This window comes from Chrysochloris asiatica, unplaced genomic scaffold, assembly GCF_000296735.1.
Source record: "Chrysochloris asiatica unplaced genomic scaffold, ChrAsi1.0 scaffold00076, whole genome shotgun sequence".
NCBI classification, from domain to species: domain Eukaryota; kingdom Metazoa; phylum Chordata; class Mammalia; order Afrosoricida; family Chrysochloridae; genus Chrysochloris; species Chrysochloris asiatica.
The window spans coordinates 3,387,962-3,404,963 of NW_006408594.1; the positions used below are offsets into that span (position 1 = coordinate 3,387,962).

Genomic DNA, 17,002 nt, shown 5'->3' on the forward strand with positions numbered 1-17,002 from the left:
CAGTCCAGCACCGTCTGCCTGTCCTCCACAGAACTGCAGGACATCAGGTACATCTCCCGGGCCCGGAAGCCAGCCTTCATCCTGAGCTCCCTTCGGGATGAGAAGCGTAGGTAAGTGGCCTGCATCCTGGCCTGCGAGGTCAGTGTACCCACCTGGTTCCCAGCAGGGACTGGCTCACAGGGCACCTGGTCTGCTCCCTCACCTGTGACTGGGGTGGGGCTGGTGCCACTCAGGCTGGGTCTGGGTGCCACCCTGTCCAGGTCTGGGGAGTGGGGAGATGGCCAGTCCCACTTTGGGGGAATGTCAGTGCTGTTACGAGGCTGTTCCTGTCTCCTTGGCCCCACACGCTTCCTTAGCCTGCAGCCTCCATGCAGCTGGTTGGGTGGACTGGCTTTCCAGTCAGCTGCTGTCCTTCAGGCCCTTCCCTGGGGACAGGCATGGGTGAAGGGGCACAAAGAGGGATGCCTAAGGCTTGAGCCCAGCCCCTTGTGCCAAAGCCAGTGCCAGTCAGCAGAGCAAGTTAGCCACATAAATGTGCTCCCATCCTCGGCTCCCAGCAGCTTTCTGAGGGGCTGTAGAATCAACACTGGATGGAACCACAGTGGTTCAAACCCACCAGCTGCTCCTCAGAAACCCTATACAGGGTCACTATGAGTTGGAGCAGACTCGATGGTGAACAACCACCACAATACCCTTAGAAACCTTGCTTTGTAGATGCACACCCAAGAGGTCGAGTGACCCGCTTGACGTCACACACAGTGAGTGTCAGGCACAGACACTGCCCACGCCTTCCAAATTCATATGGTTCCTGCTTGGCAAGACCCCCTCCCAGCTTACACCCATTGTCAACCTCTGCTCCAGGGATGGCAGCCAGATCCACGCATTGCCCGTCAGCATCCTGGCCCTCACCTCCCCTGTGCCATGCACACACAGTTCAGAGGCCAGGAGAGAGGTGCTGCACGTCCAAGGGTAGATAGCACTGCACAGAGCAGATGCCGCCCCTGCCCTCAGGGAGCCTCTAGCCCACCTAGGAGAAAGAGAGTAAACGAGCAGACAGATGGGACTGTTACTGTGTGAGGGACGCGTCCAGCCAGCAGAGCTGGACCCTCCTGATAGCATCAGGGTGGCCTTCTCTGAGACAGTGACATTTAAGCTGAGCTAGAACCATGAGACTGGAAGGAAGTTTCTAGGTCTGGGTCAGACCCATGGTGGGGTTCCTCTAGGGCATCGCCAATGATAGCAGATGGCCAGAGGGTTCTGTAACCCAGGAGCTGGGCAGCCAAGGCATGGAAAACCTGGCAAGACTGGCATTTCGGAGAGTCAGTAGACCCAGACCCTAATCCAACCTGTACCATGTGCCCACTTTGTGGTGGTGTGCCAGTTAGTCACTTACCCTTGAAGTTTCATTAATTCAGGAACGACCTCCACACCCATCCATCCTGTCTTCATCCTAGTGCAGCCATAACACCAATATCACAGGGGGCTGGCTTTAAAGAACAAAAGGTCATTTTCTCCCAGTTCTGGAGGTTAGACGTGCCAAACAAGGTCTTGGCCATTTGGTTCCTTCCTTATCCTTAGCCCTGGGCATTTCTTGGCAATCATTGGCTTGTATCCTCTTATGTCCTGTTTTCCCCTGTGAATGTGTGTCCCTTCTGTTCTCTCTAAGAGTTAAAAGTGGCTGTTATTTAGTTTGCATCCTACTGGGATCAAGGAACCCTGATGGCACAGTGCTTACGTGCTTTACTGTTAACCCATAGGCCAGTTCACCTCCAGCAGCCACGCCCTGGGAGAAAGATGGGCCGTGTCCTTCTGGAAAGCCTTGTAAACCTTCCAGGGCAGTTCTCCTGTGTCCTACAGGCTAGCTGGGAGTTGTTATCAGCACAACAGCAGTGAGTTTGGTTTGGGGTCCTACTTGGATATGATCCCATTAGGATGACAAAGAAGACCTGTTTCTGAACAGATCAAGTTTACAGACACGGGGCCAAGATTTCTAGATGTATTTGGGGCGACATAATTCAAAATATAACCTTGAATATATCCCACCTGAATTTGGAGAACATCTGAACAACAGATTTGATACATTAGACACTAAAGACTGAAGACGAGAAGAGTTGTGGGATGACATCAAGAACATCATACAGGAAGAAAGCAAAAAGTCATTAAGAAGACAAGAAAGAAGGAAAAAATCAAAATGGATGTCAGAAGAGACTCTGAAACTTGCTCTCCAGGGTAGAGATCCTGAAGCAATGGAAGAAATAAGGAGGTACAAGAGCTGAACAGAAAATTTCAAAGGTCAGCTCAAGAAGACAAAGTCAAATACTACAATAAAATGTGTAGAGATTTAGAGTCAGAAAACCAAAAAGGAAGAACACACTCAGCATTTCTCAAGCTGGGGGAACTGAAGAAAAAATTCAAGCCTCAACTTTCATTATTGAAGGATTCTCTGGGCAAATTATTGAATGATGCAGAAAGCATCAAAAGAAGATGAAAGGAAAACACAGAGTCATTGTATCAAAAGGAATTGGTTAATGTTCAACCGTTTCAAGAGGTAGCATATGATCAAAAGCCAATGATACTGAAGGAGGAAGTCCAAGGTGCATTGAAGGAATTGGCAAAGAACAAGGCACCAGGAATTGATGGAATAAAAATTGAAATCTTTCAAGAAAGTGAGTTGGCACAGGAGGCACTCACCCATCTCTGCCAAAAAATTTGGAAGACAACTATCTGGCCGACTGATTGAAAGAGATTCGTATTCACGCCCATTCCAAAGAGAGGTGACCCAACAGAATGCAGAAATCATCGGACAATCTCTTTAATATCCCATGTGAGTAAAGTTTTACCAAAGGTGATACAGAAATGGCTGCGATCATACATTGACAGAGAACTTCCAGAGGTTCAAGCTGGATTCAGAAGAGGACATGGAATAAGGGATATCATTGCTGATGTCCAGTGGATCTTGGCTGAAAGTAGAGAATACCAGAAAGATGTTTACCTGTGCTTTATTGACTATGCAAAGGCTTTCGATTATGTGGATGATGACAAGCTCTGGACAATATTGCGAACGAAGTATGAGTATTCTGGAAACATTTAATTGTGTTCCAGATTTCATGAGAAATCTGTACATGGACCAAGAGGCAGTTATTCAAACAGTACATGAGAACTCTGAATGGTTTAAAATGAAAAAAGGTGTGCGACAGGGTTGTATTCTTTCACCATACTTATTCAACTTGTATGCTGAGCAAATAATCCGAGAAGCTGGGTTCTATGAAGAAAAATGTGGCATCAGAATTGGAGTACAGACTGCAATATACAGATGATACAACCTTGCTTGCTGAAAGTGAAGAGGACTTAAAACATTTACTGATGAAAATCAAAGAACACAACCTTTGGTATGGATTACATCTCAATGTCAAGAAAACAAAAATCCTCACCACTGGACCAATAAACAGCATTTTTATCAACAGAGAAAAGATTGAAGTTGTCAAGAACTTCATTCTTCTTGGATCAACTATCAACACTCATGGAAGCAGCAGTCAGGAAATCAAATGACATATTGCATTAGGCAAATGTGCTGCATGAGACCTTTTTAAAGTGTTGAAGAGCAAACATGTCAGCTTGAGGACTAAGGTACTCCTGACCCAAGCCATGGTATTTTCAGTAACCTGATATGCATGCGAAAGCTGGACAGTGGATAAGGAAGACCATAGAAGAATTGATGCTTTTGAGTTATGGTGTTGGGGGAGAATATTGCAAGTGCCATGGGCTGCCAAAAGAACCAACAGATCTGTGTTGGAAGAAGTGCTGCCAGAGTGCTCCTCGGAGGCCAAGATGTCCAAACTTTGTCTCTCATACTTCAGACATATTGTCAGGAGGGACCAATTGCTGGAGAAGGATATCATGTTTGGTAAGGTGGAGTGTCAGAGAAAAAGAGGAAGCCCTCCAGTGAGATGAATGGGCAAAGTGGCAGCATCAGTAGGCTCAAGCATGGCAACAATAATGAGGTTGGCCCAGGACCGGGCAGTGTTTTGTTCTGTTGTACATAGGGTTGCTATGAGTTGGTACTGACTTGATGGCACCTAACAACAGCAATTCAATCTCTAACTTTTCCAGTCTGTTTAATTCAAATAGACTTTTGTCAAGCACTGGCTTGGGGCCTGGCCTGGTCCTGGGAATATAGATCTGACCCAATCAGACTGCTACTTAAGGGTGCTCCCTTTCTAACCTGGGGAAGCCAGGCCCCAGTCTGCTGAGATGGCACCTCATGGTGAGGCCTGTAGACACCCTGGCTCCTCTGACCTGCTGTTTTCTTGCCCACTTTCACTTCCTGAAATACTTGCATGTGTCACCCTTCACTGCTGCCTTAGCTTTCTAGTACTGTTAGAACAGAAATACGACAAGGAGTGACTTTAACAAACCAACCGTATTTCTCACAATTTAGGGGGCTGGAAGCCTGAGTTCAGGGCCCTGGCTTTCTCTGTGTGTCAGCTCTGGGGGGTGACCTTTGTCCCCTTTCAGCACCCCTTCCTTGTTCCTTGGTGATCTCCACGTGGTGTGTATCTGTTGTCCTCTACCTGTGTTCTGTTCCTAGTTTCTCTGCCTAATCTGTTCTCTTTATGTCTCAGAAGTGATTGGCTGAGGACCCTCCTATGCTGGTATGGCTTCACTAACCTAACTGAGAAAACTCTACTCCAAAGTGGGAAGAAATCCACAGTATAGGGGCTACCACACATATTCTCTTAAGAACACAATTCTAGCCATTGTGACTTCCCGGCACCCCCTAGCACGTGAGCTCTGTGAGGTCAGGGCCTTGTTGCTCCTTGTCACATCAGCCCGGGTACTGCACTGAGGGAGCAGCGAGGCCCCACAGAGGCTGCTACAGCCCCTCTCCTCTCCCACCGTGTTGTCCACAGCCACGACCACCTGCTCTGCCTGGACGGAGGGGGCGTTAAAGGGCTCGTCATCATCCAACTCCTCATTGCCATTGAGAAGGCCTCCGGCATTGCCACCAAGGACCTCTTCGACTGGGTCGCCGGGACCAGCACGGGGGGCATTCTGGCCCTAGCCATTCTGCACAGTGAGGGCAGCCCCCACTTCCCAGGCGGGGTGGGGGGGATGACGGGGAGGCGGGGTGCAGCCTTCCCTCAAAGGGTGCTGAGTTTGATTTCAGAGCTTTGCACCCGAGGGCACAGTGCAGGGCAGGGCAGCGAGGGTGTGGGGGCTGAGGCTGGGGGGTGGGCTGCAGCTTGAGGCAGGGTCCTCGGGGACATCAGGCTGCTATGGGCCGGGGCCTGCACAGGGTGCTGGGGTACAGAGACAGACATCCTCTGAGTGTTTCCTGGGCTTTCCTGGGTGCTGTGGAATCTCAGGGGACAGTCACCCAGGAGGCTACTGTGAACAACACCTCACGGGCTCTGAAAAGAGATGGCTTAACTGTCTGCAAGTCACACGAGACTTTATTGTCCACTAATAAGCTTTACTAATAAGCATTTCTGTTCATTTTGCTGGTTCTCACTGTCACCCTGTGAGGTGACCAGAGTATTCCTGCCCTGGCAGATAGGAAAACTGAGGACTAGAGAGGGTCACCCACCGGTGGACCAGGACAGAGCCAGGACTGGGTCTCTGTCTGCACAGCCAGCTCTCTCCCGTCCCCACTGTGCTCACTTCCCAGCACCTTTCCTGGCCTCTGTCCTCCCAGGACCCTCATTCTCTGCCGGCCTTCCCGGAGAGAACCTGGGTCCAGCTGTGGTCAGGGTCCTAGCCTCTCCTCAGAGAAGGGAAGGCATCTTCCCTCCCAGAGTCATCTTCACAGTCCAGGGACCCTGTGGGCAGGAGCCCCCTTTCCAACTGCTTAAACCCCTCGGGGTCTCCAGCTTCTATCTTCCTTTGAGGGGAAGCTGTCCCTTCGTAGCCCCATCTGCTTGACCCTGTCTGTGCCCCGAGAGAGGACAGGACTGGCCCTCCCTTTCCCTGACAGACAGCTGTCATGTGGCCATGGGTTTCTACAGCTCAGGGGCCCTTCTTGAAGGAAAGAATACAGACCTACAGACATTGCGAGATGAGGACGAAGTTTCAGCTTTAGAAAGCATGAAGGGTTCATACCACGGTAAACGTCATCTGTGCCATTGAATTGTAAAGTTGCAAAGGGCCCTTTCCTGGTATGTTTGGTCTGCCCAGTAATGAGAGATTGAAGCACAGGACCCCAAGGCTGGCCCAGGGGGTTCCCCGCGTACCCTGCTGACCCTGCTTGCCACACCAACCCTCGTCGTAGGTAAATCCATGGCCTACATGCGCGGCGTGTATTTTCGCATGAAGGATGAGGTGTTCCGGGGCTCACGGCCCTATGAATCTGGGCCCCTGGAGGAGTTTCTGAAGCGGGAATTCGGTGAACACACCAAGATGACGGACATCAAGAAGCCCAAGTGAGTGTACCTTCTGCAGCCGGTGTCTGGGCTCAGCCTGACGGTGTTCGGGTGGGCCCAGGAGGAGCACGAGGGTCCCCCTTCCCTTCAGGAGGCAGAGGACAGAGGGTGGGCCCTCCTCTGGGCACCCAGACGTAGGCTGGTGATCCTGGCTCTTGGCCATTGTCACATGGCACCTGTCTTCCCAGTTTGTCTTTGTGTCTGTCTCCCTGCTCTTTTTATAACTCAGAAGTGATCTAGTCTAGGATACCCCGCCCCCGCATAGGTCCTCGTGAACATGACAAAGAAACCTTGTTTCCACACAGTCACTTTCATCAGCAGGGGACTGGGGTTCCAGCATGTGTTTTGGGGTGACAAGACAATCCATACACCCTGGAAGCTTCCCTAACCTAGGGAATTACTGTGCCCATCGTGTAGACGAAGCTGAGGTTTGATAACATTTTCCAGGTGGTGTAACCAGAACATCGAGGAACAGGGTGGTCCTATCACTATAGGTGATAGGCGGAAGGGAGGGAACAAACAAGGTGGTTTGTATGGGGAGAGAGCTCATGTGTGGGCAGGAGAGGACCTGGGAGGTTCTATTCCTGGCTGTCACCCAACTGACCACACGATCCCCTGCCTCTGTGAATCTGATCTGAGCTCAGCACAACCAAGATCCAGGGCAGGGTTCCTCAGGGCCAGCCACAGGGAGTGTGCAATGAGTGTTCATTCCTTACAAGAACCGTTGTCCCTATGTGAAGAGGTTGGGCCAGGTAACACCAGACATGCCTTCTCTCTGTGATGTGGTGCCGCTCTTGTGTGACCATGAACGTGTTCTTCTAAGCTCACTTCTAGACCCAGATCAGTGGGAGACTGCAAGTCCCCGTTGCTCCTTCTTGTGGATGCAGGGGGGTCACACAGCACAGAGAGTTCGGGGAGTTGTGCATAGTCACCTGGGCTGGCTGACTGTTACTGCCTGGGGGGACTTTTCCTTAAGCTCAGAGCCCATGGGGCCAGGAGGGAGAAAGGTCCACGGCTGGATGGGCTGGAGGGGTGTTCACCTCATGATGCCCTTTCTCTCTGCACTGGAACCAGTAAGGACAGGGGCCCAGGGCATCCACCTTAACCACCAAAGGGTGACCATCAGCAAGCAGCTCAGCCCTTTCCAGTCTGCAGAAGGCATCACATTCCTTGTCCCTGCATCCCAAAGTCAGTGGTCCTGTCCTCATATTATGGTTAATGGAACACAGAGAGTGAGTGGTGTGTACGAGGCCAGCTCGATGCTGGCAGCAATCCCCAGGTCAGGAGGGAGGTGTGCCCTTGGCATTGGGCACCTCACAGGACCTCTGTCTCTACGGCTCTGTTCTGGGCACTGTGTGTTCTTAGGGGTGGGGGAATGCATGCACCCAGATAAAGAGGCTGCCAGGCCCTTTTGGACAGGAGATAAATGACCTAAAAAAAAAAACAGCCAGCAGGCCAGGCAGCATGGGCTTAAGATGGTGCCAAGAGGGTTCCTACACCACCACTGCCTCTTGGAGTTGCTATTAGGTACCACCCTGTCAGTTCCATCTCATAGCGACCGTACATCACAGAACTAAACACTGCCTGGTCCTACGTCATCCTCACAGTCAATGCCGTGCCTGAGCGCACTGTTGTAACCCCTGTGACTGTCCGTCTCACTGAGAGCCTTCCTTTCTCCTGCTGACCCTCCTGACAAGTCTACAATACAAGAGATCATCTTGTCTTCTAAGGAGCATTCTGGCTGCACTTTTTCCAAGACAGCTTTATTCGTTCTTCTGGCAGTCCATGGGACTTTGCAGTATTCTTTGCCAACACCATGATAAGCTTGAGAAGAAGTCTTGGTATCTGGGTCAGCAGGTCCTACATTGTTCTTCAAAATTATTACAACTGTTCTTGAAGGCAGTATGGAGACATGGTTCAGAGCGTGGGCTCTGAAACTTCCTTTTCTTGAAAATGAGGATGGTATGGTGTCTGATTCCTAGGGCTTTGTGAGGAGTAAATCATATAGCATTACCGAATTCGGCTAATCCTCGGAGGTGGACACACCATTGGGAGGTTCTGGGATGACTAAGTGGTGAGGAGTCCCAGTGCGGCACTGTAGGATGAACATTGGACTGCTAACCACAAGGCCAGCAGTTCGAACCCTATACAGGGTCACTATGAGTCAGAACCAACTTGACAGCTCTTAACTACAGTGACTTATTATTAAAATGTTAAACAACAAAGATACCAGTTTGAGGTCTAAGGTGCACCTGATCCTTAGCCGTGATACTCATGTGAAAGCTGGACAGTGAATAAGGAAGACTGTAGAAGAATCGTTGCATTTTGAGTTATGGTGTTGGTGAAGAATACTGAAAGTGCCATGGACTGCCAAAAGAACAAACAGCTCTGTATTGGAAGAAGTGCAGCCAGAATTCTCCTTAGAAACCAGGATGATGAGACTTTGTTTCTCATACTTTGGACATACGATCCAGAGGGACTAGCCCATGGAGAAGGACATGCTTGGTAAAGTGGTGGGTCAGCAAAAAAAAGAGGAAGACCCCTTCCCCAGCAAATGAACTCAGATGTCACAACAATTGTGCAGAACCAGGTCATGCGGTGTTCCGTACTGTTATGCATAGGGTCGCTCTGAGTTGGAACTGACTCGATGGCCCCTAACAGAGTATTACTAACTTTTAATGTCTTGCTGGATCCAGTTATCAGATGTTTCCTTTAGGACGAGCCTAGTACTTAGAGAACGTTAGAAGAAAGCCTGAGAATGAGGGAGCGGATTATTGATTTTCTATTATTTATAAATATCTGTAAATATGTGGGTGACCTTGATGGGAGTGTTGCCATTTATATGCTGCTCTTGTTGGGTTTAGGCCTGGAGCCTTATGCAGTGAGGAAGTGAGTCTCGTTTGCTGTTTTTTGGGACACGTGGAACAATAGTGGCTTTATTTCTGTCTCATCTGTTTGGTAGAGAGCTTGCCGGTGAAGTCAAGGAGGCCGGGAGTTTGCTTCGTGAGAAGATTTTCAGTGGTAGAATCAAGTTCTTTAATGGTTAGGAGCCCTTTCAGGGTTTCAAAGTATATTTCCTAGTTACTTTTTGATTGTTTTTCTAGAGATTCTTCTGTTTTTTCTATAGGTTTTCAAATTTATTGACTTAGAGTTGTTCAGCACATCCCCTTGTTTTCTTTTAATGTCTACAGTGTGTGTTGTGCTGTTTCATGCCCAAGAATTTACACCTCCTCTTTTTCTTCTTCATCTGTCTTGTCGCAAGTCTCTTGATTGTATTAGCCATCAATGGGAATTGACTCATCAGCAGCTGGTGTGGGTTTTCTGGTTCAGCTATTTTAAAAACCAACTTTGGGCTATATTAAATCCTTTTATTGCATGTTTACTTCCTGTTTCATTAACTTCTGCTCTTATATTTTATTCCTTATACTTTCTTTGGAGTCCTGGGGTGGCACTATGAGGTAAGTACTGGATTACTAACCGCAAGGTCGGCAGTTCACACCTGCCAGCAGCTGCCACTCTTCGAAAACCTGAACCAATTCGACAGCATTAACAACAACATACTTTCTTTGGGCTTTATTTGACTTTTTTTTTTTTATAAAAGACCTTGAAATAAATATTTTGCTTGTTCATTTTTAGACTTTTCTCTAGAAGTTCTAATTTCTCTAAGCACTGCTTTATTTCTATCCCATAAGCATTTTTACTATCATCCAATTGAAACTATTTCATTCATTTTCATCCTAGTCTCTCTTTGTTTATACTGATAGAGATGCATTTCTCAATTTCTAAACTTAGGGGAATTAATCATTAATTTATCATCATAAACTGCACTGTGGTCAGAGGACGTGCTGTGTGGGATTTAAAAAACCCATTGCCACTGATTTGATAGCCGACTCATAGCAACCCTACGTGACAGAATAGAAACCCATAGGATTTCCTCAGCTGTAATCTTTGTGGGGGAGTCCTGATGTAGCACTGTAGGATAAGCACTAGACTGCAAGATCAATTTGAACCGCAAGGTCAGTGGTTACCAACAACAACAGTCTTTATGGGAGCAGGGCACCATGATGTCCTTCTGAAGAGCAGCTGGCCTTTGGGTTAACAGCCAAGTGCTCACCCACAGCACCGCCAGGGCTCCTCTGTCTGATGTACTTCCTTTACAGTGTGTTGGGACATGGCTTGTCGCCTCCTGGGGTCAGTTTTTAATGTTCCGTGAGGGTCACTATGAGTTGGAACCGACCGGCCAGCACCCAACAGCAGCAATAGTTAGTCTACAGGAAGACGGATGCTGTGTGTGTCAGGTGCCAATTTCTGCACCTGCCCACTAGGTCATGTGGCTAAGACTGTGGCTCCTCCAGATCCCTACAGGATCTCTGTCTGCTGCTGGTACTGAAGGATAAGCACTGAACTTCAAATGGCAAGGTTGGCAGTTCAAACCCACCCGCCTCTCCTTGGGAGAGAGATGAGGCTTTCTGCTCCTATAGAGTTACAGTCTCAGAAGTCCTAGAGAGTCACTATGGATTGGCATTGGTTCAGTGGCAGTAGGTTTGGGTTTTCTATCACTGACGGAGCAAGCTAAGTTGGAATCTCTACTCTGGGGACTTACAATTTTTATTCTTCAATCTTGTAATTTTTCTTTTAAGTATTTTGCATGCATTTAAATTTTTATGGTGACCGGACCCTTTTAATACTAGGAATGTTTTTTACTTTAAAGTCTGTTTTGTCTAATATGAATACCTTTATACCAGCTTTCTTTTGGTTATGGGAGCAGGACACCATCCTTTAATGCAATCTTTTAGAGTCCTTATGTTTGAGTTGTATCTCTTATAAGTAGCAGATAGTTAGACTTGCTTTTCATCAAATCTCTTACTCTTTGATCTTACCTGGAATATTTGCTCCATTTGTAGATTTCTAATGTGGCGCTATAGAATAAGCACTGAACTGCCAGCCACAAGGTTGGTGGTTCAAATCTACCAGCTGTTATTCAGAAACCCTTTATAAGGTTGCTATGAGTCAGAACTAACTCCATGACACTTAGCAACAACATATTTATTGAAATTAACTATAATTAGTTAAGATTTTATTTAGCTGATTGTTTTGGCTATGAGATCCTTGTGTGGTTAACCTAATAGTTTTATATGGCTGAACTATTTACATTTAAGTAATCACTAATGTAGCTGGGATTACATATGCCATTTTCTGTGGTTCTGGGCTTCTTATTATCTGTCTCATCTTTTAGGTCGATGGAATTTTTTATCCTTATCCCTCTCTTAGTCCATGAGACTAAGTGAAATGTAGGCACTCATTTTTGTTCTGCTGCTTTGATTTTGTTTTTGTGGCACTGAGGGTTAACTGCAAGGTCGGTAGTTCAAGCTCACCATCTGCTTCTTGGAAACCCTATACAGGGTGCTAGAAGTCAGTACTTAACAGCAACAACAACCATCTTAAAAAAGTCTAAATTTAATTACGACCACTACCTTCTTAGGTAATCAGGAATTTTTAAATGCTTTCATTCCGTGTACCTTCTCCCGTCTTATATGTAATTGCTTTTCTGTGTATTAAATCTAGTGTTTGTAAGTCTCAAGTCATTATTAAGAAATTGATATTCATTTAGATTTTTTCACTGGTGTGCTGATGAACTGGATCTCTAGGCACAGGGGACCCTGATTTGTTTGCCAATTGCCAGGGCATAAATACCCCCCACCATGGTGGATTTCAGACTACCAACAGCTTAACTACAAGCTTGAAATTTTAGTAAGGTAGTACGAGCCACACCAGCACACCAGTCTGTATGCGTGCTTGTGTGGGACTCTATGGATGTGTCTTTGTATGTATATGTGTGTGTATCACTTCTTTGCTCTTCATTGAGGTCAAAATGCTGAAGGTCAGGTTGACTGAATTTGGAAGGTACCTTGAGATCAAAGCTGAGCCTGTCCTCCACTCTCCTCTCTGGGCTTGTTCTTATTCGCAGTTTGGCTCAGTCTTCCCTTTCCATCTTGTATGGTGTGCCAATGGTGTGGGCAGTGTCTGGTCTCCTCTGATATCACTAGGGCACCAGAGAATCAGCATCAACTGGTTCCTAAGAAGTGGGGGTCAGATGCACCTCCTCCCCAACCTTTTAACTAATTCTGATGCCAGCTGTCCCTCTCACCCCACTCCCTGCTTCTCTGTTGGGTTCAATAATCCATTGCAGTGGCCACAAAACTCACAGACAAACCTCGTGATTATGGGATTTATTAGGAAAGTTGTTAGGTGCCATCAGGTCGGTGCCCTCTTATCGCAGCCCTGTGTGCACCAAAACTGATCACTACCCATCTTACCCTGTTCTCACAATTTTTGGGGGACTTCCTCTTATCAATGACCCTCTACCAAGCCTGCTGTTCTCCAGATACGACCCCTCCTGATCACATGTCCAAAGTACCTAAGACCAAGTCTCCCCATCCTCGCTGCTAAAGAGCATCTGGCTGTACTTCTTCAGAAAGGCAGTAGTTTGTTGTTGTTGTTAAGTGTCATTGAGTCAGTTCCGACACAAAGCAACCCTGTATAGGATTTCTGAGGAGCAGCTGGTGAGCTTGAACCACTGACCTTGCAGTTCAATCCAACCTTGCAATCCAGCGTGTTAATCCTCAGTGCCACAACAGTACTCTTCTGTGGTCTTATTTATCGTCCAGTGCTGGCATCCATATGAGGTGATCGAAAATACCATGGCTTAGGTCAGGTGCCCTTTAGTCCTCAGAGTGACATCTTTGCTCTATAACTCTTTAAAGAGGGCTTTGGCAGTAGATTTGCCCAGGGCCATATATTGTCTGATTTCTTAACTGTTTCTTCTATGAAGATTGATGGTACATCCAAGTAAAATGAAATTCTTGCCTACTTCAATCTTTTCTCTGTTTATCATGCTAATGTCCGGTTGTGAGGATTTTTTTTTCTTTCTTTATATTAAGGTATAATTCATACTGAAGGCTGTAGGCTTTGATCTTCATCAGTAAGTGCTTCTCGTCCTCGTCTCTTTCAGCAGCAGGCTTGTTTCATGTGCATACTGCAGGTTGCCTATGACCTGTCTTCCACTCCTGATGCCACAACCTTTTTCATAGTGCCCATCTTCTTGGATGAGTGGCTCAGCATAAGATTGAATCAGCACGGTGAAAGGACACTACACTGATGTCCCTCTTGCCTGATTTTACACAAGCAGTATCCCCTGGTTCTGTTCAAGCAACTGCCTCTTGGTCTGTAGTCAATTTCTGCCACAATGAAGTGTTCTGGAATTTCCATTCTTGGCAATGTTACACACAGAGTCAAAACATACCTTTCTGGTATGTGCTGTGCAAGAAATGCCACCAACCATCCCTCCCCACACACTCACCTTCTCATCTGGGTTCAATAATCCATTACAGTGGCTACACAGAAGCCAAAGACCATACTCACAGTTACGGCGTTTATTGGGGAAGATGATGTTGTTGTGAAGTGCCATCGGGTCGGTTCCTCATAGCAACCCTGAGTAGGGTTTCCCAGAAGCAGCTGGTGAGTTTGAACCACCGACCTTGCGGTCCAGAGCCACACAAGGTTACAATTCAGGGTCAGAAATGTTCAGGGCAGCCTCTCGTCAGCTGTGCCCATAGGCAGACCTCTCTCAGGCACTCAACCCTGCACCAGCAATGTTATAAAGCAGTTTTAGGCTGCTGATAAATGCCCACAGGGCACACCACTCCACCGTAAGCCTCAGTCTGAAGGCACTCAGCTCTAGCTGAGTTTCTGGTTCAGCAAATCTAGCTCTCCCCGCTCCCGAGTCACTCTACTCTGCAAGCCCAAAGTCACTCAGCTTTACTTGCTCTGTGGGCTGCGAAGTCCGCTGCTCTCTCTCCTGCTCTCCTTGTTGTGTGGCTGCTCCTCTGCCCCTCCTCCAGTGTCTCAGCTTTCTGTCCCTGGGTCAAGGACATTCAACAATGAGCAGGCATCTCAGGGTCCGCTTCACTCCTGCCTCTTCTTTGATGGTGGTGAGATACCCATTCCTGCCTTGGAGATGGCTCTTTTTATACGCGTTAAAGTTCCAGGTTGTTCCAATCACAATTAATTTTGCTAACAGCAACTCACAACTGAAGCGTTTAATCCTACCAGCATCTCACCAGCACACCTGCTCTTCTCTGCTGCCCTCAGGAAAAGTTGTTTGGTGGGAGTTACAAGGACTATGGTTAGAAGAGCCATAAAAGTAATCCACTGCATTGCACTCTGCTTTCAGTCAGGATCCGTCTGACGTCAGCAGTGATAGCCCTTGTTCTTTGTCCTCTTCTGAGCCTGTCTTGACTTTCTGGCAGATCCCTGCCAATGTATTAAGAAAGGAAACGGTTGCAATTCAGGATCAGAAATTCCTCAGGATATAGTTCTTTGATTAGGACGGCCTCTTCAAAGCTGCGCCACTGGGTGAGCCCCTCGCTGGCCTATTGGCCCCTTGGACACTGGGCCCCTCAGCCCCATGGGCCTCTCAGGCTGGGAGGCCCAGCTTCTGCCCTGTAACAAAACTCTTGAGCTCCACCAGTAAGGTACCGCACTCTGCTAGTAAGCCCAAGGCTACTCAGCTCTCTTGCTCCATGAGCCGAGAAGCCCACCACACCAACTCCTGCCAGTTTCCTGGTTCCTCTGCCCCTGCTGCTGCGGCTTCTGTGCTGCTGCTTCCCACAGCTCTCACCGTCTCCAGTAAATCATCTAAAAATATCATTACTATCACATACCCGTAAAATTTTGCTGAAGAGAACGCAGCAGTCCATCCATTGGGAGCTGTCAGAGATTCAAGCCAGGCTCAGAAGAGGACGCAGAGCGAGGGAATCATGACTACGTCAGATGGATCTTGGCTGAAACCAGAGAATACCGAATGATGTTTGCCTGTGTTTTATTGACTTGACTTTTGACTTTGTAGATCAGGGGTAGGGAACCCTTTTTCTGCCAAAATTTATAACATCATTCACAAGCCATGAAAATTACCAACTCAAAAATTAGCTCACCCCAAACTCCTGGAGTGGTGCTGTAGGATCAGCACTAGACTTCAAACCACAAGGTCAGCAGTTCAAACCCACCAGCTGCTCCTCGGAACCCCTTTTACTGGGTTGTTATGAATCAGAACCGACTCCATGGCACTTAAGAACAACAACAAAAATGTGACAGCTGGGGTCCTGGTGGGGCGCCATAGGATAAGCACTGGATCACAAGGTTGGTTTGAACCACAAGGTTGTCGGTTCAAACTCTCCAGCTGCTCCTTGGAAACCCTATACAGAATCACTATGAGTCAGACCCCACCCGAAAGCACTTGACAACAACTACAGTGTGATGACTAGAACTATGGTTGCCTTGTAGGGCCAGACCAAATGATTTCACAGGCTTTATACAGCCCATAGGCCAAACGTTCCCCTGGCATATATCATGACAAACTATAGATAATATTTTGAAAAATGAATATCCCAGAACATTGAATCATGCTCATGAAGAACAAAACAAGGGGATACTAAATGGTTTAAAATCAAGAAAGGTGTGTGCCAGGGTTGTATTCTTTCGCCATACTTACTTAGTCAATCTATATGCTGAGCAAGAAACTGGATTATATGAAGAAGAATATTGCATCACGATTAGAGGAAGACTCATTAACAACCTATGATACGCGATGATACAACCTTGCTTGTTGGAAGCAAAGAGGGCTTAAAATACTTACTGATGAAGAACAAAGACCACAGCCTTCTGTATGGATTGCACCTCAATGGAAAGAAAACAAACTACTCATCACTGGGCCAACATCATGATAAATGAAGAATAAAATTAAAGTTGTCTAAGACTTCATTATGCTTGGATCCATGATCAGCACTCAAGGAAGCAGAAGTCAAGAAATCAAATGATGTGTTACATTAGGCAAATGTGCTGCGCAAGACCTCTTTAAAGTGTTTAAGAGCAAAGATGTCAGTTTTAGAACTGAGGCACCTGACCCAAGCCATGGTATTTTCAGTCACCTCATGTGCACATGAAAGAAAGACCAGAAAAGAATCAATACATTTGAGTTATGGTGTGGGAGAAGAATATTGAAAGTACCACGGACTTCTGAAGGACAAACAGATCTGTCTATATTGGAAGAAATACAGCTCGACTGCACCTTAGAAGCCAGGATGGCCAGACTTCGTCTCTTCTATTTCGGACATATTATCAGGAGGGACCAGTCCCTGGAGAAGAATATCATGCTCTGTAAAGTGGAAGACCCCAATGGGATGGATTGACACAGTGGCAGGAACAGTGGACTCAAACATGACAATTGTGAGAATGGTCCTGGACCAGGCAGTGCTTTATTCTGTGTGCATAGGATCGCTGAAGAGAAACTGACACTATGGCACCATCTAGTCATTTCATGGGCATTTTAAGGAGCTCTTCTCAATTACTTTTTGCTTTCATTGAGAAGACAAGAAAGAAGGATAAGGTCAAAATGGATTGTCAGAAGAGACACTGAAACTTGCTCTCCAGCGTAGAGATGCTAAAGCAAATGGAAGAAATGAGGAGGTCCAAAAGATGAACAGAAAATTTCAAAGATCAGCTCGAGAAGATAAAGCCAAATATTA

The 17,002-nt window shown here is 47.1% G+C and overlaps 1 protein-coding gene across 2 annotated transcripts in view; it reads left to right on the forward strand.

The window, feature by feature from the left end:
* PLA2G6 (phospholipase A2, group VI (cytosolic, calcium-independent)) overlaps positions 1 to 17,002 on the forward strand; it is a 73,516-nt gene that overhangs the window by 49,551 nt on the left and 6,963 nt on the right. For both annotated transcript variants that reach the window (XM_006865191.1, XM_006865192.1), the window contains 3 exons: positions 32 to 110; positions 4,911 to 5,074; positions 6,269 to 6,419. In XM_006865191.1, coding sequence (XP_006865253.1) covers positions 32 to 110; positions 4,911 to 5,074; positions 6,269 to 6,419 — 394 coding nt within the window. The remainder of the gene's footprint in view (positions 1 to 31; positions 111 to 4,910; positions 5,075 to 6,268; positions 6,420 to 17,002) is intronic.